At 44.2% G+C, this 23,497-nt stretch overlaps 1 protein-coding gene across 1 annotated transcript in view; it reads left to right on the top strand.

Annotated features, from left to right (window-relative positions):
- The window catches only part of LOC147106581 (inactive serine protease PAMR1-like), a 275,461-nt gene extending 257,354 nt beyond the window's left edge, over positions 1-18,107 (top strand). Inside the window, exons 9-14 of the mRNA XM_086007553.1 lie at positions 733-945; positions 2,125-2,337; positions 6,132-6,198; positions 6,501-6,733; positions 15,236-15,528; positions 17,450-18,107. Of these exons, the coding sequence (XP_085863679.1) occupies positions 733-945; positions 2,125-2,337; positions 6,132-6,198; positions 6,501-6,733; positions 15,236-15,528; positions 17,450-17,980 (1,550 nt within the window). The 3' untranslated portion in view covers positions 17,981-18,107. The remainder of the gene's footprint in view (positions 1-732; positions 946-2,124; positions 2,338-6,131; positions 6,199-6,500; positions 6,734-15,235; positions 15,529-17,449) is intronic.
- The last annotated feature ends 5,390 nt before the right edge of the window (positions 18,108-23,497 follow it).

Genomic DNA, 23,497 nt, shown 5'->3' with positions numbered 1-23,497 from the left:
TGCACCAGTCGCTGAAGGTAAGCATGCAGGTGCAGCAGGCGGTTAAGAAGGCAAATGGTATGTTGGCCTTCATAGCGAGAGGATTCGAGTACAGGAGCAAGGATGTCTTGCTGCAGTTGTACAGGGCCTTGGTGAGACCACACCTTGACTATTGTGTGCAGTTTCGGTCGCCTTATCTGAGGAAGGATGTTCTTGCCATGGAGGGAGTGCAGCAAAGATTCACCAGAGTGATACCTGGGATAGCAGGATGACGTATGAAGAGAGATTGAGTTGATTAGGCTTATATTCGCTAGAGTTTAGAAGAATGAGAGGGGATCTCATTGAAACTTATAAAATTCTAACTGGACTAGACAGACTAGATGTAGGAAGGATGTTCCCGATGGCGGGTGAGTCCAGAACCAGGGGTCACAGTCTAATGATAAGGGGTAAGCCATTTAGGACTGAGGTGAGGAGTAATTTCTTCACCCAGAGAGTGGTGAACCTGTGGAATTCTCTACCACACAAGGCAGTTGAGGCCAACTTATTAAATATATTCAAGAAGGAGTTAGATATATTTCTTAAGGCTAAAGGGATCAAGGGATATGGGGAGAAGGCAGGGACAGGGTACTGAGTTTAGATGATCAGCCATGATCTCATTAAATGGCGGAACAGGCTCGAGGGGCCGAATGGCCTACTCCTGCTCCTATCTTCTCTGTTTCTATTATTACTTTTATACAAAGCTTTGATTTTTAGTTCCAGAGAGTAAGAGCTGTATTGACCCTGGTGTACCACTGAACGGGCATCGACAAATTCTTCCAGGAAGTGGGCACATACACCAAGGCTATGCAACCTTGGACACCATCGTGCAGTTCACCTGCAATTATTCGTTTGTTCTGAGCGGCAGTGCGCAGAGAACTTGTCAACAGGATGGAACGTGGACGGAGAAGCAGCCAACCTGCACAAAAGGTAATGCAGTGAAACCCTTTTGTAGCCAAACTTAAACTTTAAAGTGAAATAACCTCAGGTATCTGATACACATAGAAACCCCTCAGCATTTTCATTGTGTACATCTGATAGCCCATGATTTCAAATACCAACAACTTAAATCTATATTGGGTCTTTAATGTAGTAAAACATCCCAAGGCGCTTCACAGGAGTGTTATCAAAAACAAAATTTGACACCCAGCCATATAAGATGTTAGGGCAGATGACCAAAAGTGGTAAGTTTTAAGGAGCATCTGAAAGGAGGAAAGAGTAGAGAGGCAGAGAGGTTTAGGGAGGGAATTCCAGAGCTTAGGACCTAGGCAGCTGAAGGCATTTATTTATTTATTGAAATATGATTTCAAATAACACGGTGTACTTGTGGTTGTCGAGCTCAGTCACTCAGCGGTTGGGTCTACCAATGGTATGAATGTCAAATGACACAAAGGGAGCCTACCCCTGCTTTGGGCTGTTGAATAGACATTTGACATTCAGTGAGATGTTTCAGCCTGGGACAGCTCACGGGTGATGGACGTTCTTTAAAGACCAGAGATCACTTGATGGTGTCGCTGAGTGACATCGGGACACACGTTCCAGCCTTCAATATGGATTCCTGTTGCTCCACCAATGCAGATGGTGTTAAAAGGAATGGAAAACTGGGAAAACAGTGCCCGCTTTCCCATTAGTATTCCATCGTGTCAAAATTGGCACTATTCTTCAAGCTGCCAATTAACACAAATTAAGGGCTTTCTCCGGGTTACTAACTCCAATTGCAGCTATATACTAAATTCCTCAGTGCCATCACTTACAGTGTAGCTGGCCCAGAGCTGTTGCCCCTCCAGCAAAAGTAAAAATGTCCTCATTGAGTGTGCTGCTGGGATTCCCGCTGCCCTACATCCTAACACTTACACTAATGATCTGTATGCAATAGCCGTAGACTGCATGATATGTCAATTGACTGCAATATTTATTATGCATTATTAATACATGCATTGCTCAGGTGTGTCAGGAGTGGCTTCTGTATGGCTAAACCGCAGAGGTTTGACAGGAAAATATTTCAGCATTTATCAGTCAAAAAAATAGGATTATTAACACTTAATAAACCAAGAGCAGAAGACAACCGACTATTGTAACTGCTGTATAAAGCATTGCTTCGATCTTTAGTTCCAGAGAGTAAGAGCTGTATTGACTCTGGTGTACCACTGAACGGGCATCGACGAATTCTTCCAGGAAGTGGGCACATACACCAGGGCAATGTGACCGTGGGCACCATCGTGCAGTTCACCTGCAATTATTCGTTTGTTCTGAGCGGCAGTGCGCAGAGAACTTGTCAACAGGATGGAACGTGGACGGAGAAGCAGCCAACCTGCACAAAAGGTAATGCAGCGAAACCCTTTTTGTATGTGGTGTGGCTGGTGTAATATCACATGTCACAGGATGCAATCCAGGCTTTATAAAGAATAGGCGGTATGAAGGGCTTGGATGTCGTGGGCTACATAGGAAAATTAGGAAGTTCGGAGTAAGAATGAAAAACAGGTGGGTTATTTTTGTATGTAGGGTGGCTGAGTTGTGGAGCAAGTTGCCAGGGACAACCTTTGAACCAAATGGTACAAACTGATTCTGTAGGTCACCAGTGAGGGCAAAACACCTACAAGGCTTGTCCCGATGTCCCGTGGTAACTTCGGTGGTAGATTGGCGAGAATCCTGGGGAAATAGGCCCTTTACTCCACTTCTCCTGGATTTCTGCTGAGGTTGCCACGGGAGATCACCCAAAATTTTAAACCAATGTGTTTTGGAGAAAGAGAGGATGTGGCAGAGAGGAGGTATGAAAATATATTTGAGATTAATCAAAAATTGATAGACTTGTTTCTTGTTCCTAAAAATTCCTATGTTCTTGTGACCATGGACTGTGCAGAGCCCGTATATGCATGTGGTTGGGGTCATAGATTGTATTATTACCCCACCCCACCCCACCAACTCCCCCTGGTGGGGAACAGGGGTTACCATCTGTTTTGGTGGCTCACAGTAAATTGTGCTGATTTTTTTTGTGTTCATAAATAAGAAAAATGGTAGTGCTGGAGACTGAAACAATTTTAGTGCATTAAAAAAAAAATCACAAGCATCAACTTCAAGCACTACCGTCAGTTACAGCATGACTTAAATACATAGTAAAGCTCCCTCTACATTGCCCCATAGAGAACTCCCAGAGTAGGTACAACAGAGTATAGCCCCCTCTACATTGTACCATGATGCACTCCCATTTCAGGCATAGCAGAGGTTAGATGCAGAGTAAAGCTCCCTCTACACTGTCCAATCAAACACTCCCAGGGCAGATACCTATACAAATTAGATATGGAGTAAAGTTCCCTTACACCTTCCCATCAAATGCTCTCAGGGGTAAGTACAGCATGGGTTTGATACAGAATAAAGTTCTCTCTACACTGTCCCATCAAACACTCCCACGTCAGTTACAGCACGAGTTAGATACAAAGTAAAGCTCCCTCTGCACTGTCCCATTAAAACACGCCGAGGTCAGGTACAGTATGGATTAGACGCAGAGTAAAGCTCCCTCGACACATTCCCATCAAACACTCTCAGGTCAGGTACAGCGCGGGTTAGATACAGAGTAAAGTTGCTTGTACTCTACCTTAACAATGTCCTTCAAGCCCAACCTCAAAGGGGCACCATTACTGCAGGTGCAACATTTACATTTCTGACACCAACCGTTAGTGAGATGCTAGTTTCTGTGCTGAGCTGTGGATGATGTGTGTTGAATAAGAGCTGGGCTGGGAATATCTAAACTCATTTTTAGATAGAATCTTTACATTCATCACAGGATAATCACTGACTCACTGAACCACCTTAGTTTAAATCTGCTAGTCCAACCTGTCCAACATCGCCTCGAAAGGCTTTGTATGTATTTTTTATATAAAATGTATAAGTAGCTCATGGCTCTAATTGACTCTGTGGATGGAATTTTTAAATGTTAAGGAGTAAAAGTTTTACAAAGGTTTCCAAATAGAGACATAACATAGGACTGTACATAACTCTCAATGTATCGCAAGAGTAAAAAAACCTCTTAATTACCCCACTCTTCAAAAGTGTACAGTAAAAAATGATTTTAAAAATTGACCAGCATTTCTCCAGTTGTGAGTACTGACTCCAGGTAAATGAACAAAGACTTGGGGAAGGACAAGCTCATCAGAGCCTCATCTTATCGAAGTTTAATTCTGATTACAGAAGGTCAGGTGGGCTCAGATGAACATTTGACTGACTCTGAAGAAATAGTTGAATGCTGTAAAGAATGGACAGTAGGGCTGCTGCCCTGAGTTCAAATAAGCTTCTTCACCTAAACCCATCTTGTGAACAAGACCATGCAGCAAGACCTGGACCACATTCAGGCTTGGACTGATAAGTGGCAAGTAACAGTCATGCCACACAAGTGCCAGCCAATGACTATCACCAACAAGAGAGAGTCTAACCACCACCCCTTGACATTCAACGGCACTACCATCGCCGAATCCCCCACCATCAACATCCTGGGGGTCACCATTGACCAGAAACTTAACTGTGGCTACAAGAGCAGGTCAGAGGCTGGGTATTCTGCGGCGAGTGTCTCGCCTCCTGACTCCCCAAAGCCTTTCCACCATCTACAAGGCACAAGTAAGGACTGTGATGGAATACTCTCTACTTTTGAGAGTGCAGCTCCAGCAACACTCAAGAAGCTCAACACCATCCAGGACAAAGCAGCCTGCTTGATTGGCACCCCATCCACCACCTTAAACATTCACTCCCTCCACCGCCAGTGCACAGTGGCTGCGGTGTGTACCATCTACAAGATGCATTGCAGCAACTCACCAAGGCTTCTTTGACAGCACTTCCCAAACCCACGACCTCTTCCACCTAGAAAAAGCACAAAAAGTTAGCATGCAAGTACAGCAAATAATCAGGAAGGCAAATGGAATGTTGGCCTTTATTGCAAGGGGGTTGGAGTATAAAAGCAGGGAAGTCCTGCTACAACTGTACAGGGTATTGGTGAGACCACACCTTGAGTACTGCGTACAGTTTTGGTCTCCTTATTTAAGGAGGGGTATACTTGCATTGGAGGCAGTTCAGAGAAGGTTCACGAGGTTGATTCCTGAGATGAAGGGGTTGACTTATGAAGAAAGGTTGAGCAGGTTGGGCCTACACTCATTGGAGTTTAGAAGAATGAGAGATGATCTTATTGAAACATATAAGATATTGAGGGGGCTCGACAAGGTAGATGCAGAGAAGATATTTCCTCTCATGGGGGAATCTAGAGCTAGTGGGCATAGTTTCAGAATAAGGGGTCGTCCGTTTAAAACTGATGAGGAGGAATTTCTTCTCTCAGAGGGTCGTAAATCTGTGGATTCCTCTGCCCCAGAGAGCTGTGGAGGCTGGGTCATTGAATATATTTAAGGTGGAGATAGGCAGATTTTTGAACAATAAGGGAGTGATGGGTTATGGGGAGCGGGCAGGGAAATGGAGCTGAGCCCAAGATCAGATCAGCCATGATCTCATTAAATGGCGGAACAGCCTCGAGGGGCCAAATGGCCTACTCCTGCTCCTATTTCTTATGTTCTTATATTCTAGAAGGACAAGGGCAGCAGGTGCATGAAAATCCCATCAGCTCCAAGTTCCCCTCCAAGTTACATACCATCCTGACTTGGAAATATATCATCATTCCTTCATTGTTGCTGGGTCAAAATCGTGGAACTCCCTCCCTAACAGCACTGTGGGAGTACCTTCACCACAGGGACTGCAGCGGTTCAAGAAGGCAGCTCACCACCACCTTCTCAAGGGCAATTAAGGATGGACAATAAATGCTGGCCTTGCCAGCGAAGCCCACATCCCAGGAACTAATTTTAAAAAAGAACATCGGATATTTTTAACAGCAGGAAAAGGCTATTAGACCCAAAAGCCCAGTCCGCTGTCATTGCTTACAATCTCACCGTATATATGCTCTGTATTCCCCATTCCCTCTCTCTCCAGAATCTTCCCTCTTAAAATGTTATCTTAGGTTCATGACAGGAAGGTTTGTAATGTGGCGCTCTGAGTGCAGACCTTCCTGTCAATAATGGGAGGGATAGGGTGAGGTTAATGCCTTCTCTCTCTGCTGTTTTGCTTACATGCATTTCTTTCTGTTTCAGCTTGCAAGAAACCCAAGATCCCTAACCTGGTGAGACAGAAAGTTCTGTCAACGCAGCTTCAGACCAGGTGCGATGCCCAATGCCTGCTATTGTAAAGCAATGTAATGTTCTCAAATACTAGCTTTCACAGCTTAGAGATTCCTTTTCACAGATACAGGCATACTCGCAGGTACAGACTGACATACAAGTGTTGACACACTTACACTTACAAGCACAGGCAATCTCGCAGACACACCCACCAATACAGGCTGACACAAGATCCAATGGTAGAATCCTTGAGTGTTTGTTATTGGTGAGATTTGATGTCTTTGGAAGAGCAATAACCTCATCACATTGTCTAGGTATTGTGTTGCTTGTTTTCACCAACAGGAAGACTCCACTGCACAGGCTGTTATCCACTATACAGGACAAGGAGCAGTCTCAAATCTCTCCCACTAAAACCCCAGTACACCATATTGGGAATCTGCCAGCAGGATTCTATCATCCTCATATACAGCTAGAGTATGAGTGCATCTCCCCCTTCTACAGGCGTCTTGGGAGCAGGAAAAGAACATGTCTTAAAACGGGCAAATGGAGTGGACGATCACCATCGTGCATTCCCAGTAAGTATGATTCATTAAAAGGGTATTTGATTTAATTTCTCATCTTTCTGGTGCTATGATGTGAGAAGGGTGTGATAACAATGAAATATTTTTGTCTAGTATTAGTTTGGTGGCTATTCCAATAAATCTAGTCACGGTTCCTAAGCAGTTTTAAAAAAAACGACTGCAGTTTAGATTCCTGCACCAAGCTTACTCTGATGCAATGTTGGAAGTTTCATCAGTTACAAGCTTGAAAGAGGAATTCAAACAATGCTGTGCAATTGGTTGAATTTGTATATGATTGACAGTTCCTTTTTACATTTCAGTGTTCAGTTATTCAAATGAATTTAAGTCACAGTAACTGTTTTATGGATATATAAATATGAATAAAAATAGCTGTTCGGTTTAAATTTGAGAGTCAATTTGAAAATTTTGGCGAGAAAGAACCAGTCAGTTTGAAACATCCAAGAGATAGGTTTGAAGAGACTCTGGCAGAGGTAAGGAATTTAAGAACAGAAACAGTGCCTCATTATTGTTTTTCCACTTGGATAGTTAGGTGAAAGGATTTCTAGTGTTAAATACAGAACTGTATTACACAATACTGATCTCTGATGGTGTCATGAGTTGAATCTCAGCCACAATCCTAGAAATATAGGATCCTCGAGTTAAAATGCCCTTCCCTCCTTCTCCAGTTCAAAACAAAACAGACTCCTGGCATAGACATAACCCCACATGTGGAAGTGTTTAAGATGGCTTCCATTGGTAGTTCACTGATCATGAGTAATGCTCTCACGCTCCAATGGAATGAAAAGTATATTAAAGTTTCCTCTCTACATGTGGTTATGAAAGTGGTTTAAACAAGGAGTCTCCTTATCAGAACCACCTTTAAACAGCAATTTTCCTTATCAGAACCACTTTAAACAGCAACTTTCCTTATCATGACCACTTTAAACAGCAACTTTCCTTATCAGAACCGCAATTAAACAGCGACTTTCCTTATCAGGATCATCTGACGGCCTCCTCACCCTCCAGCCTCCAACACTTACCACTTACCTGATTTCAACTGAGGCGTTCAGTGAGACATTGTCCCGATCTTTGGGACGCTTCTGCCCCTTTGGGTCACTGGCTGGTTCTGCAGCAGCATGGCTGGTGCAACATCATTGAGATCTCTTCTCATACTGGCAGGTTAACTCTAGCTGGTGGGCATTAGGCCGGCTAGGGATAAATTTGGAGTGTGGTTGGAAGTTTGCTCCAAAGAGGACAATCCCAGCACATGTCTTCATGTCAGGGCCACTTTAAACAGTCTCCCTATTCAGAACACTTTCAAGCAGAGACTCTCTATCAGGACCCATTTTAAACAACAACAACTTGTATTTACATAGCACCTTTAATGTAGAAAACATCCCAAGACACTTTACGGGGGTGGGGGCATGGGAAGAATAAATAAATTAAAGGAACAGATGCAGAGCCATGGTGGGACGGTGATCAAAAGCTTGGTTGAAAAGATAGGTTTAAAGGTGAAGAGGGAAGCAAAGAGGTGGAGATGTTTAGCGAGCGAGTTCCAGAGAGGCCCACTCAATCTCTTATATCTCTCCTGCACCAATCAGTCCTCCAAATTTGATGTTCTGTGCATTTCCCCCTCCTTTCACCACACCATTGGTGGCTGGGCATTCAGCACCTCAGCCTCTCTGGAACTCCCTCGCTAAACATCCCCACCTCTTTACTTCCCTGTTCACCTTTAAACCTATCTTTTCGAGTGAGGCGGGTAATGTTGTGGAGGTGAAATAATCAGTCTTGTTGATGTGGGGTTTGAAGATCAACTCTAAGTTGCAGAGTTTGCATGGTCTGGTTTTGACTCATCCATGGCTTCATGTCTGACAGTAAAGAGGTAGTCATGGGGTCAAGAAAGAGGTAGTGGTTGCTGCCATCAACACACATGGAAGCTGACTCGCTGCCTGCAGATGTCACCGAGGGGCTGCAAGTATATGAGTAATAGTAGGGTTCAACAAAAGGAGGAAGAGAAACCATGATACACACAGGAAAATGGCAAGGATAATTTTGTTGCCGTTTCTGGAAATTTCCGGCCTGACTCGTAAGGGCTGGGACGTCCCTCTGCTGCAAACCTCTATGGTACTATGGTTCCTGGTAGATTGTGACTTTTGTTCCCAACAGTAAGGGTATGTAAATAGCCGACCAGTGGAGAGACTGTGGGAAAGAAATTCCCGTAGAGGGCTGTTTGTGGCGCTAAGTGAAAAATATTTGGAAAGTTATCACCAGGCGCTAACCTTTTCAAACATTTGTAAAATTCCTTCCTTTTGCACCAAGAAATATAGATAGAAACATAGAAGATAGGAGCAGGAGTAGGCCATTTGGCCCCTCGAGGCTATCCGCCATTTAATGAGATAATGGCTGATCATCCAAACTCAGTACCCTGTCCCTGCTTTCTCCCCATATCCCTTGATCCCTTTAGCCTTAAGAAATATATCTAACTCCTTCTTGAATATATTTAATGAATTGGCCTCAACTGCCTTTGTGGTAGAGAATTCCACAGGTTCACCACTCTCTGGGTGAAGAAATTCCTCCTCATCTCTGTCCTAAATAGCTTACCACTTATCTTTAGATTGTGACCCCTGCTTCTGGACTCCCCGACCATCGGGAACATCCTTCCTGCATCTAGACTGTCTAGTCCTATTAGAATTTTATAAGATTCAATGAGATCCCCTCTCATTCTTCTAAACTCTAGTGAATATAAGCCCAATCGACCCAATCTCTCCTCATATGTCATTCCTGCCATCCCAGGTATCAGTCTGGTGAATCTTCGCTGCACTCCCTCCATGGCAAGAACATCCTTCCTCAGATAAGGCGACCAAAACTGCACACAATGCTCAAGGTGTGGTCTCACCAAGGCCCTTAACAACTGCAGCAAGACATCTTTGCTCCTGTATTTGAGTCCTCTTGCTATGAAGGCCAACATTCCATTTGCCTTCTTAACTGCCTGCTGCACCTGCATGCATACCTTCAGCAACTGGTGCACAAGGACACCCAGGTCTCGCTGCACTTCCCCTTCTCCTAATCTATTGCCATTCAGATAATAATCTACCTTCCTGTTTTTGCCACCAAAGTGGATAACCTTGCATTTATCCACATTATACTGCATTTGCCATGCATATACTGTAGTGTCCGTGTGTAGATAAAGACACTGAAGACAGGAATTGGTTCATAGGTATTTACTAAGCAAGTCTGGGGGGGTTTCTAAAGGATATACACAATACACAGGCTTATATAGCCCAAGTGGCAATTACCGGCATTACGCACACCTGGGGCTCTTAAAGGCACATACACCATAATTGCTCTTAAAGGCACATACACCACATATATTGCATCTGCCATGCATCTGCCCAATCACCCAACCTGCCCAAATCATGCTGGAGTTTCTCGGCATCCTCCTCACAGCACACATGCCCACCCAGCTTTGTGTCGTCTGCAAACTTGGAGATATTACATCTAGTTCCCTTGTCTAGATCATTAATATATATTGTGAATAGCTGGGGTCCCCCATTAGTCACTGCGGGCCACTCGGAAAAAGACCCGTTTCTTCCAACTCTTTGCTTCCTGTCTGCCAACCAGTTCTCTATCCAAGTCAATACCTTACCCCCAATCCCATGTGCTTTAACTTTACACGCTAATCTCTTATGCGGGACCTTACCGAAAGCCTTCTGAAAGTCCAAATACACCACAACCACTGGTTCTCCCTTATCTATTCTACCAGATACATCCTCAAAAAATTCCAGTAGATTATTCAAGCACGATTTACCTTTTGTAAATCCATGTTGGCTTTGTCCGATCCTGTCACTGTTTTCCAAGTGCTCTGCTATTACATCTTTTATAATGGACGCATTTTCCCCACTTCCGATGTCAGGCTTACCAGTCTATAGTTCCCCGTTTTCTCTCGACCACCTTTTTTGAATAGTGGGGTTACATTAGCTACCCTCCAATCCATGGGAACTGTGCCAGAGTCTATAGAATTTTGGAAGTTGACCAGCAATGCATCTACTATTTCTAGGGCCACTTCTTTAAGTACCCTAGGATGTAGATTATCAGGCCCTGGGGATTTATCGGCTTTCAATCCCATCAATTTCCCTAACACCATTTCGCTACAAATACTGATTTCATTCAGTTCCTCCCTCTCATTAGGCCCTATGTTCCCCAGCATCTCTGGGAGGTTATTTGTGTCCTCCTTTATGAAGACAGAACCAAAGTAAGTATTTAATTGGTCCGCCATTTCTTTGTTCCCCATTATAAATTCCCCTGATTCTGACTGCAAGCGACCTACGTTTGACATCACCAATCTTTTTCTCTTCACATATCTATAAAAGCTTTTACAGTCAGTTTTTATGTTTCCTGCAAGCTTACTCTCATATTCTATTTTCCCCTCTTAATTACTCCCTTTGTCCTCCTTTGCTGAATCCTAAACATAAGAACATAAGAAGTAGGAGCAGGAGTAGGCCATACGGCCCCTCGGGCCTGCTCCATCATTCAATAGGATCATGGCTGATCCGAACCTAGACTCACGTCCACTTCCCTGTCCGCTCCCCGTAACCCCTAATTCCCTTATCAGCTAGGAAACTGTCTATCTCCGTTTTAAATTTATTTAATTTCACAGCTTACACAGCTCTCTGAGGTAGCAAATTCCATAGATTTACTACCCTCTGAGTGAAGAAGTTTCTCCTCATCTCAGTTTTGAAAGGGCAGCCCCTTATTCTAAGATTATGCCCCCTAGTTCTAGTCTCACCCATCAGTGGAAACATCCTCACCGCATCCACCCGATCATGCCCCCTCACAATCTTATATGTTTCAGTAAGATCGCCTCTCATTCTTCTGAATTCCAATGAGTAGAGGCCCAACCTACTCAACCTTTCCTCATAAGTCAACCCCCTCATCTCCGGAATCAACCGAGTGAACCTTCTCTGAACTGCCTCGAGAGCAAGTATATCTTTTCTTAAATATGGAAACCAAAACTGTACACAGTATTCCAGGTGTGGCCTCACCAGTACCCTGTATAACTGAAGCAAGACTTCCCTGCTTTTATACTCCATCCCCCTTGCAATAAAAGCCAAGATTCCATTGGCCTTCCTGATCACCTGCTGTACCTGCATACTAACCTTCTGTGTTTCATGCACCAGGACCCCCAGATCCCTTTGTACTGTAACACTTTGCAGTTTCTCTCCATTTAGATAATAACTTGCTCTTTGATTTTTTTCTGCCAAAGTGCATAACCTCACACTTTCCAACATTATATTCCATCTGCCAAATTTCTGCCCACTCACTTAGCCTGTCTATGTCCTTTTGCAGGTTTTTTATGTCCTCCTCACTCACTGCTTTCCCTCCCATCTTTGTATCGTCGGCAAACTTGGATATGTTGCACTTGGTCCCTTCCTTCAAATCGTTAATATAGATTGTAAAGAGTTTGGGTCCCAGCACTGACCCCTGCGGAACACCACTAGTCACTGATTGCCAACCCGAGAATGAACCATTTATCCCAACTTTTGTTTTCTGTTAGATAGCCAATCTTCCACCCATGCCAGTATATTACCCCCAATCCCGTGATTTTTTATCTTGTGCAGTAATCTTTTCTGTGGCACCTTGTCAAATGCCTTTTGGAAGTCCAAAAACACCACATCCACTGGTTCCCCTTTATCCACCCTGTTTGTTACATCCTCAAAGAATTCAAGCAAATTTGTCAAACATGACTTCCCCTTCATAAAACCGTGCTGACTCTGTCCGATTAAATTATGCTTATCCAAATGTCCTGTTACTGCTTCCTTAATAATGGACTCCAACATTTTACCAACCACAGATGTTAGGCTAACTGGTCTATAGTTTCCAGCCTTTTGTCTACTTCCCTTTTTAAATAAGGGCGTTACATTAGCAGTTTTCCAATCTGCTGGGACCTTTCCTGAATCCAGGGAGTTTTGGAAAATTACCACTAATGCATCCGCAATCCCTACCGCTACTTTTCTCAAGACCCTAGGATGTAAGCCATCAGGTCCAGGGGATTTATCCGCCTTAAGTCCCATTATCTTACTGAGTACCACCTCCTTAGTGATTTTAATCGTGTTTAGCTCCTCCCCCCCCCCCCCAGAGCCCCCTGTTTGTCCAGTGTTGGGATATTTTTAGTGTCCTCTACTGTAAAGACTGATACAAAATATTTGTTCAGCGTTTTTGCCATCTCCATGTTCCCCACCACTAATTTCCTGGCCTCGTCCTCTAAGGGACCAACATTCACTTTAGCCACCCTTTTTCTTTTGATATAACTGTAGAAACTCTTGCTATCTGTTTTTATATTTTTTGCTAGTTTACTTTCATAATCTATCTTCCCTTTCTTAATTAATCTTTTAGTTATTCTTCGTTGGCTTTTAAATGCTTCTCAATCTTCTATATTCCCACTAGATTTGGCTACTTTATATGCCCTTGTTTTCAGTCGGATGCTATCCTTTATTACTTTACTTTATTAAACTGCTCCCAATCCTCAGGTTTGCTGCTTTTTCTCGCCAATTTATATGCCTTCTCCTTGGATCTTATGCTATCCCTAATTTCCCTTGTTAACCACGGTTGAGTCACCTTTTTTGTTTTATTTTTATGCCAAACAGGGATGAACAAATTCTGTAGTTCATCCATGCGATCTTTAAATGTTTGCCATTGCCTATCCACCATCAACCCTTTAAGTAACGTTCCCCAATCCATCCTAGCCAACTCGTGCCTCATACCATCGTAGTTTCCTTTATTTAAATTTAGGACCCTAGTCTCTGAGTCAAATACTTCACTCTCCATCTTAATGAAGAATTCTATCATATTATGATTGCTCTGCCCCAAGGGGCCTCGCACAACAAGTTTGCTAATTAATCCTTTCTCATTACATAATACCCAGTCTAAGATGGCCTGATCTCTAGTTGGTTCCTCGACATATTGGTCCAGGAAACCATCCCGTATACACTCTAGGAATTCCTCCTCCACAGTATTGTTACTAATTTGGTTAGCCCAATCTATATGTAGATTAAAGTCACCCATGATAACTGTTGTGCCCTTACTGCATGTGTTTCTAATTTCCCATTTAATGCCATCCCCAACCTCAGCATTACTGTTTGGTGATCTGTATACAACTCCCACTAAATCAAGCGCCCCACTTGCCTCTCGGAGCGCAAGAGGTGGGGAATGTCCCGATCCAGGGCGATGTGCTCAGCAGCGCCACGTGTGGCCATGCGAGGCGCTGCCACATTGCAGGGGCTCTTCCCTGCATTAAAGGAAAGGGCCCCATACTGCGAGCTCTGCAAGTTTCACTGTAGATTTCTGGGCCAACGGGGAGCAGGAGTGCTGCAGGATCAACTCAACACTCAAGCAGAGTGCCGGGTTAAGCGATTGCGGCACGGACGCCACAACCGGTGGCTGAAAAAAAAATCAGCTTTTTTTTTGGGCGGCCGCCCACCGCACCTTTAAGTTGTGCCCCACGAGCAGCCGGCCTCACTGGTCGCGACCCCTGCAGCAGTCGGTAACATTGCCCAGCGCTGCTGCGGGGTGCAATTACGAATTTTTCTCCCAAGGCACTACTGGGGCACTGCGCCCAGAGATGACGTCATGATCTCCAGGCGCAGAAGATTGGGGCGATACCCGGTAGTACCTCTAACCTCCCGTTGAATTTCGCGGTTATCGCCTTGGGGGGACGAAAAGCCATTTGCGCCCCATTGGCACCTCCCACCGGAGGCGCAAACAAGGGGAAATTCGCTCCCTATATCCCACAGCTATAATGTGAGAATCTTTAGCATTTCTGTGGTTGTTTCTTTAATCCAAGCTAGATAGAAACTTAGGAACAGGAGTAGGCCATTCAACTCCTCGAGCCTGTCTGTCATTTAATTAAATCATGGCTGATCAGTATCTTAACTCCATCTACCTGCCTTGGTACCATAACCCTTCATACGCTTGCCTAACAAAAATATATCAATCACAGTTTTGAAAATTTCAATTGACCCCCCAGTCTCAACAGCTTTTTGGGGCAGAGAGTTTCAGATTTCCACTACCCTTATTGTGAATAAGTGCTTCCTCCCATCACCCCAGAATGGCCCAGCTCTAATTTTAAGGTAATACCCCCTTCTTCTGGACTCCCCACCAGAGGAAATTGTTTTTCTCTATCTCCCCTAACAAATCCTTTAATCATACTGAACACCTCAATTAGAAAACCCTTTAATCATCTATACTCAAGGGAATACAAGCCTAGCCTTTGCAACTTGCCATTATAAATTAACCCTTTTAGCCCCAGTATAATTCTGGTGAATCTGCACTGCACCCACTCCAAGGCCAATATAGCCTTCCTGTGGTGTGGTGCCCAGAACTTTACACAGATCAACTGAACCAGCTCAGTGCATTTTGATGACACTGAGCCTGTGGAAATCAGGATTTTATTCCGGCTGGTGTTTTCTAGCATGGCCGCCTTAAAGTGTAACATTTGGCTGTTTGTCTCCTACTTGGCAGTTTGCGGAAAACTCGGCAATTTCAGCCTACAGAATCTGACCTCGATGGCTTGGCCTTGGCAGGCCGCGCTCTACCAGAAGACATCGCGGACAAGCAACGAGATTGTCCAGCAGCGCACGTGGTTCCTGGCCTGCAGCGGGGCAGTCCTGAATGAGCGGAACATCGTGGTCGCTGCTCACTGCGTGACAGAGCTGGGCAAAGTGACGCTGATTAGCACGGCCGATATGATGGTGGTTCTGGGAAAGCATTACCACGACGAGGAGCGCCAAGAGAAGAGCCGGCAGTACCTACAAGTGAGTAACATTCACCCTGGGAAGGCGGGGGGTGGGGGTGGGTGGTGGTAGTGTGGGGGAGGAAGGGAAGATGCTCAGCCACTGACTGCAGGCCCTCTGACTTTAACCTTTACATTGTGACATCCAGAACACTGCTGTACAGTATGTTTACCAACCAATGAAAGACAAAGTTTATTGCTCCCACTTGTATTTCAAGGTGCTGCCAGGTCCCATACCTCTGTTGTTGAAAGAACGAAATTGGTCACCTTTTTAAAAAAAAATGCATTCTTGGCATGTGGGCAACACTAGCAAGGGCGTATTTACTGTTCATCCTGTGCCGGCTTAGGATCCGCAAAAGAAAAAAAAATGTTTAAAATTTTACAACCTGCGATCAGCTACCGCAGAGAAACTGGCCCTAGTAATAACAGTGGGTCCCCTCTTCCACTAGGTTCAGATCCTGACATGCTAATACATCTGCAGGTATATATGGCGTGAGGGAGGCGGAACTAGCAGGCAATTGCGGTGGATAATACAATCTCCCCCGCTCTTTCTGAACACAAGAAGAGCCCGCTCCCACTTCCAGCGGAACTTTGCAAGATCAACATAAAGGGGGCAGGGGTGGTAGTGTTTGGCATGGCAATGCAGTGGAGTTTTACTCTGTGTCTAACTCTAAATGCAAAGTAATGAGATGAGGGAACTGAAATAAACAGTGGCAATATATTCGATGTGACTCTAGGCTACAGGACACAACACAGGAAAGGGGTCTGGCAGCATTGGTGGATAGTTCACTGAAACCAACAGCACATGGTAGCAGTAAGGAAAGCTAACCAGCTCTTGGGATGGATAGAGCACAAATCCCAGGAGACACTGGTTTGGCCACAGGATATCCAGATTGGGGCAGTGCAGAAAAGGGCAACTAAACTGCTATCTATCTTAAGCCATCTGGGCTATGAGTAGAGATTGAAGAGCATGGGATTGCTTACTCTGGATTAGACAAAACTACAGGAGAGAGACAGATAGTGTAGAAGAATTTAAGGGTGAATTTAATTGATAACTGAGCGCGATTTCAGCCAGCTGGATTGTAGAGTCTTTTCCAGTTCTGTACTTTCTTATGTTACTGTGTACCTTCCCTGGGAGTGCTTATTGGGGCAGTGTAGAGGGAGCTTTACTCTGTATCCAAACCATGCTATACCTGCCCTCAGAGTCATTGATGGGGCAGTGTAGAGGGAGCTTTGCTCTGTATCCAATCCGTGCTATGTCTGCCCTCAGAGTCGTTAATGGGGCAGTGTTGAGGGAGCTTTACTCTGTATCCAAACCGTGCTATACCTGCCCTCAGAGTCGTTGATGGGGCAGTGTAGAGGGAGCTTTACTTTGTATCCAAACTGTGCTATACCTGCCCTCAGAGTCATTGATGGGGCAGTGTAGAGGGAGCTTTACTCTGTATCCAAACCGTGCTATACCTGCCCTCAGAGTCGTTGATGGGGCAGTGTAGAGGGAGCTTTACTCTGTATCCAAATCATGCTATACCTGCCCTCAGAGTCGTTGATGGGGCAGTGTAGAGGGAGCTTTACTCTGTATCCAAACCGTGCTATACCTGCCCTCAGAGTCATTGATGGGGCAGTGTAGAGGGAGCTTTACTCTGTATCCAAACCGTGCTATACCTGCCCTCAGAGTCATTGATGGGACAGTGTAGAGGGAGCTTTACTCTGTATCCAAATCATGCTATACCTGCCCTCAGAGTCGTTGATGGGGCAGTGTAGAGGGAGCTTTACTCTGCATAAAACCCATGCTGAGGGTGCTTAATACTGCAACTCGATGTAGAAGTGAAATGTCTTCCATTCTCATCACTGACAGCCTCCACCTTGAAGGGCACAAAAAGATCTATAAAACAATAAAAACACATTCGAACCACGTTTACATTATTCTGCTTTCATTCCTTTAGATCTCTGCAGTTATTGTGCATCCCTCCTATGACCCAATCCTGCTGGATTCAGATATTGCAATAATCAAACTGATGGACAAGGCGAAAATCACTGACCAGGTGCAGCCTGTGTGTCTCCCTGATGTAAAAGATCTATCCACCATGAATACTCAGGGCTATGTCTCTGGGTGGAGTATGCAAAGTGATGCCAAGGACTCAGTCCATAAAAATGACACCCTCCGTGTGGGCACCATTGAAATAGGTGATTCCGTCCAGTGTGAGCAGCAGTACGAGGATCACGGGATCTCCGTCAGCATCACCGAGAACATGTTCTGCGCCCATCAAGATCCGAGTGGTTTCTCAAACATTTGCCCGTTGGAGACAGGTGGTGTCGCCACCTTCCCTGCAGCAGACAGGGCGGGCTCTGCTCTCACCTGGTACCTGGTGGGGTTGGTGAGCTGGGGGTATGAGAAAGGATGCAGTCAAGAACTTTTCACTGTCTACACAAATGTAACCCCATTCAAAGACTGGATTGAAAAACATTTGAAATAAGACTCTTTTCATAAGGCAGCATCTCACAATGCCTACAGGAGCAATGGCGTTTGGTTTCGGGTTTGTATCGTTTGATCTGTTTGATATTTTTACACAAGATAACCAATATATACATTGTAACAGCTTAGCCAGTCAGCACAGATCATCCTTCTTATCAAATGACTGAAATTATGGTTCCGATTCTTTCTTAGGACATGCAATTCTAAACTATCCAATTAAAATGATTTCATACTTCCACCACAGGGCTTGAATTCAGCCCCCACCCCAGGGGTAAAATTGACTTCCTACCCCCAGGGATAAAATTCACCCCTCCCACCCCATCAAAATCACTCCCCACCCCATCCCAGGGATCAAATTCACTCCATCTTCAGGTCAATTTTATCCCCCCACCCCCAGCCTGTCTCATCTAAAATATGGGACCTCCGACAGTGCAGCACTCCCTCGGTACTGCACTGGAGTGTCAGACTAGGGTATGTGCTCAAGTCTCTGGATTGGGACTTGAACCCACAACCTTCAGACTCAGAGGCGAAAACCAACGCGATAAGCTTGGGCTCTTCGGACTCCAAAGACACACTGAGCTGCATAAGGCACTGAACAGGATAGAGAGCTTAAATCCTAAACAATGCTTTCAGATATGTCTATGCAGCAGGACAAGGGAGCACAGGTTCACAGTTGTAAAGGACAAATTTACGACTGGTTCCAGGAGTTTTTTCTTTACACAGGGGTGAACGATACCTGGAACTGGTTAGCAGGAACAGCAGTTGATGCCAGGACTCTGAACTCATTTAAGGAACAAAAAGCAAAAAAAAAAACTGCTGATCCTGGATATGTGAAACAAAAACAGAAAGTTCTGGAAACTCACAGCAGGTTTTAACAAAGGGTCCGCACCCAAAACATTAATCCCTCTGTTCTCTCCGTGTCTGACCCGCTGAGCGTTTCCACTATTTTTTGCTTCAGTTTCATTTAAGTTGCTGTACTGGTGAGATGAGGTAAACAAAATAATCTATTCTAATGTGGACACATTTTTGTGGAGTTGAATCCTTACTCTATTGAAAAAACCCTGGCCAGGTTAACCATCTATCTACATAAAAAGACTTTTTTTACAAAAACAACCCAGAGCCTGATCTACTAGATGTAAAAGCAGCGAAAGAATTGGGTTACCTCATGCACCACTAAGCATGGAAGAGAAGAAGAGATTGAATAAACCAAGGGAGTAACTCCTGTCTGACTGAGTACACAGGAACTCCACAGTTACCCAATGAGTGATCTTTACCTTGCTGAATAAACAGAAAAAGTGTTTTCTGATTTTACTCCTAAATGGCCAAGCTCTAGAAACATAGAAACATAGAAGATAGGAGCAGGAGTAGGCCATTCGGCCCTTCGAGCCTGCTCCGCCATTCAATGAGATCATGGCTGATCATCCAAATTCAGTACTCTGTCCCTGCCTTCTCCCCATATCCCTTGATCCCTTTAGCCTCAAGAAATATATCCAACTCTTTCTTGAATATATTTAATGAACTGGCCTCCACCGCCCTCTGTGGTAGAGTATTCCACAGGTTCATCACTCTCTGGGTGAAGAAATTCCTCCTCATATCAGTCCTAAATGGCTTACCCCTTATCCTTAGACTATGACCCCTGGTTCTGGACTCCCCGGCCATCAGAAACATCCTTTCTGCATCTAGTCGGTCCAGACCTGACAGAATTTTATAGGTTTCGATGAGATCCCCTCTCAATCGTCTAAACTCCAGTGAGTATAAGTCCAATTGACACAATCTCTCCTCGTACGTCATTCCTGCCATCCCAGGTATCAGCCTGGTGAATCTTCGCTGCACTCCCTCCATGGCAAGAACATCCTTCCTCGGGTAAGGTGACCAAAACTGCACACAATACTCAAGGTGCGGTCTCACCAAGGCCCTGTACAACTGCAGCAAGACATCCTTGTTCTTGTACTCGAACCCTCTTGCTACGAAGGCCAACATACCATTTGCCTTCTTAACCGCCTGCTGCACCTGCATGCTTACCTTCAGCGACTGGTGCACAAGAACACCTAGGTCTCTTTGCACTTCCCCTTCTCCCAATCTATTGCCATTCAAATAATAATCTGCCTTCCTATTTTTGCCACCAAAGTGGATAACCTCACATTTATCCACATTATAGTGCATTTGCCATGTTTCTGCCCAATCACCCAACCTGTCCAAATCGTACTGGAGTTTCATGACATCCTCCTCACAGCATACCCTCCCACCCAGCTTTGTGTCGTCTGCAAATTTGGAGATATTACATCCAATTCCCTCGTCCAGATCATTAATATATATTGTGAACAGCTGGGGTCCTAGGACCGATCCTTGCGGTACCCCACTAGTCACTGCCTGCCACTCGGAAAACGACCCGTTTATTCCAACTCTTTGCTTTCTGTCCGCCAACCAGTTCTCTATCCAAGTCAATACCTTGCCCCCAATCCCATGTGCCTTAATTTTGCACGCTAACCTCTTATGCGGGACCTTATCGAAAGCCTTCTGAAAGTCCAAATACACCACATCCACTGGTTCTCCCTTATCTATTTTACCAGTTACATCCTCAAAAAATTCCAGTAGATTAGTTAAGCATGATTTACCTTTTGTAAATCCATGTTGACTTTGTCCGATCCTGTCACTGCTTTCCAAGTGCTCTGCTATTACATCTTTTATAATGGACTCTAGCATTTTCCCCACTACCGATGTCAGGCTTACCGGTCTATAATTCCCCGCTTTTTCTCTACCACCTTTTTTGAATAGTGAGGTAACATTAGCTACCCTCCAATCCATGGGTACTGTTCCAGAGTCTATTGAGTTCTGGAAGATGACCAGCAATGCATCTACTATTTCTAGGGCCACTTCCTTAAGTACCCTGGGATGTAGATTATCAGGCCCTGGGGATTTATTGACCTTCAGTCCCATCAATTTTCCTAACACCATTTCCCTACAAATACTGATATCTTTCAGTTCCACCCTTTCATCAGACCCTATGTTCCGTGGTATTTCTGGGAGGTTATTTATGTCCTCCTTTGTGACCTCTAATTTGAAGATTGTGCATCCTTGTTCTGCATTCGCCAACCAGAGAAAATAGTTCCTCTGCATCTGTTCTATCGAATCCCTTTATCACTTAGATTACCCCTCAACTACCTAAATTTAAAGGAAATGAACTCAATATACTTATAGAACAAATGCTGTGAGTAGTGCGTTAATTCTTACCCTGACAAGGAAACTAAAGCTCTGTGTGGTTACACAACAAATGTTGTGCCTTTGGTAAGGGTTTAAGCAGTGATGTTTCTAATTCAGTAGTAGGGTTCAGAAGAACCAATCATGCTCTGGATCATAATATTTGGGCTGCTTGAGTATCTACCACATGTAGGAATCAGGTAGAATGATTGGCTAATAAAAGCCATGCATGTCAAGCATTTCCTATTTCTAGGTTAGGCTGTTTCAGGCTGAGTATTTTGACAAGATGCCAAAAAAGCCTTAAACAAAGGAATCAGCCCCTCAAGCTGTTCTGCCATTCTGTTAGATCATGGTTGATCTGTACCTTATCTCCATTTACTCGCCATTGCTCCATATCCTTTGATGCCATTACCTAACAAAAATCTATCGCTGTCAGTCTTGAAAATTTCAATTAACCCAGCATCCACTGTCTTTTGGGGGAGAGAGTTCCAGATTTTCACTACCCTTTGTGTGGAAAAGTGTTTTCTGATTTTACTCCTAAATGGCTGAGCTCTAATTTGAAGATTGTGCATCCTTGTTCTGCATTCGCCAACCAGAGGAAATAATTCCTCTGCATCTATTCTATCGAATCCCTTTATCAGTTAGATCACACCTCAACTACCTAAACTTAAAGGAAATAAAACTTCAGCAGTTTTGTACAGATTACACTTGTGCTTTTTATAGGGAAGAGCTGGAGCAGAACACGATGCAGGTTACAGGCAACTAAATGTGTAATACACCCTCAAGGGGATGTGGCAGGGTAACGAGTGCTAGCGGGATTCAGTTTGACCCTTCATGTCACTGAATTGTCCAACAGGCATCTCTCCTCACTTCAATGACATTTCAGTTTCTCTCTGGTAAACACTCTCCACTTTATCTGTATGTATATAACATGTGTAGACTGTTAATGAGTTTATTCCTCCCCGTGATGCTGAATAATCAGAAACTCTACACAGTTACACAGTGTATAACCCTTACGCTGCTGAATAATCAGAAACTCTACACAGTTACACAGTGTATAACCCTTACACTGCTGAATAAACAGAAACCCTACACAGTTACACAGTGTATAACCCTTACACTGCTGAATAATCAGAAACCCTACACAGTTACACAGTGTATAACCCTTACACTGCTGAATAATCAGAAACTCTACACAGTTACACAGTGTATAACCCTTACACTGCTGAATAATCAGAAACTCTACACAGTTACACAGTGTATAACCCTTACACTGCTGAATAATCAGAAACTCTACACAGTTACACAGTGTATAACCCTTACACTGCTGAATAAACAGAAACTCTACACAGTTACACAGTGTATAACCCTTACACTGTTGAATAATCAGAAACTCTACACAGTTACACAGTGTATAACCCTTACACTGCTGAATAATCAGAAACTCTACACAGTTACACAGTGTATAACCCTTACACTGCTGAATAATCAGTGACTCTGCACAACTGCGCAGTGAGGGTCTTCATTGAAGGCCAAGGTCTATAGTGCAGGAGGCCTACCACCAAATTTGAAAAGGGTAAATCAGAAATACTGTGCTTTGCTTTTAAACAATGAGGATGTAGGGGTGTGTAGGTTTCTCAATTAGGATGAACAAGCATATGGAAGAGCGCTGGTTACAGTAGAATTGCTAAAATTGAGAGCTAAGAAAAGTTGAGACAGAGAGGGAGGCTGAAGGCTAGAGATGGGAGAAGGATTGCCTAACAGATGATATGCTTTTTCTTGTATCTTGTCTAGGAGTATGAGAGGCATTTAAAATATCCTCCCTCGACATCGAACAATACTCAAGTTTCAAGCCGATGTGACTTTATAGAGTTAAAAGTTATTGAGAGGAAAGTAAATGTTTGGCACAAGAGAGGAAACTGAGCTTCTAAGAGGTAGGATTAGTACTGGGGAGATGTAGGAGTTTCTTATGGAGACAGGAGACAGTGAGGCCAGGTGTGCCATTGGATGAAGGAAGACTTAGGGTGGAGAGGAGGGTTATTACTGTGCAACACTGCTGAATAAACAGAAACCACAGAATTACACAGTGAGTAACCCTGACCCTGTTGAATGAACAGGAACTTCACACAGTTACAGTGAGCAACTTTAACCTGCAGAATAATTGGGAGCGCCACAACGTTACATAGTAAGTAACTGGTGAGTTTCTGTGGGGAAGTTTAAGACATTTCCCCTTACAGAGTAAGAGAAAATTGGAGGCAGAAACATGGATGCACATCATTTACCAACATAACAACATTTCAAAAGTGACTCATCGCTGTGA

Source organism: Somniosus microcephalus, chromosome 15, assembly GCF_052327205.1.
Source record: "Somniosus microcephalus isolate GS21.2 chromosome 15, FLI_Smic_1.0, whole genome shotgun sequence".
Taxonomy (NCBI): Eukaryota; Metazoa; Chordata; class Chondrichthyes; order Squaliformes; family Somniosidae; genus Somniosus; species Somniosus microcephalus.
Note: the sequence above shows the minus strand (reverse complement) of the source record. Positions and strands in the feature narration are given on the sequence as shown.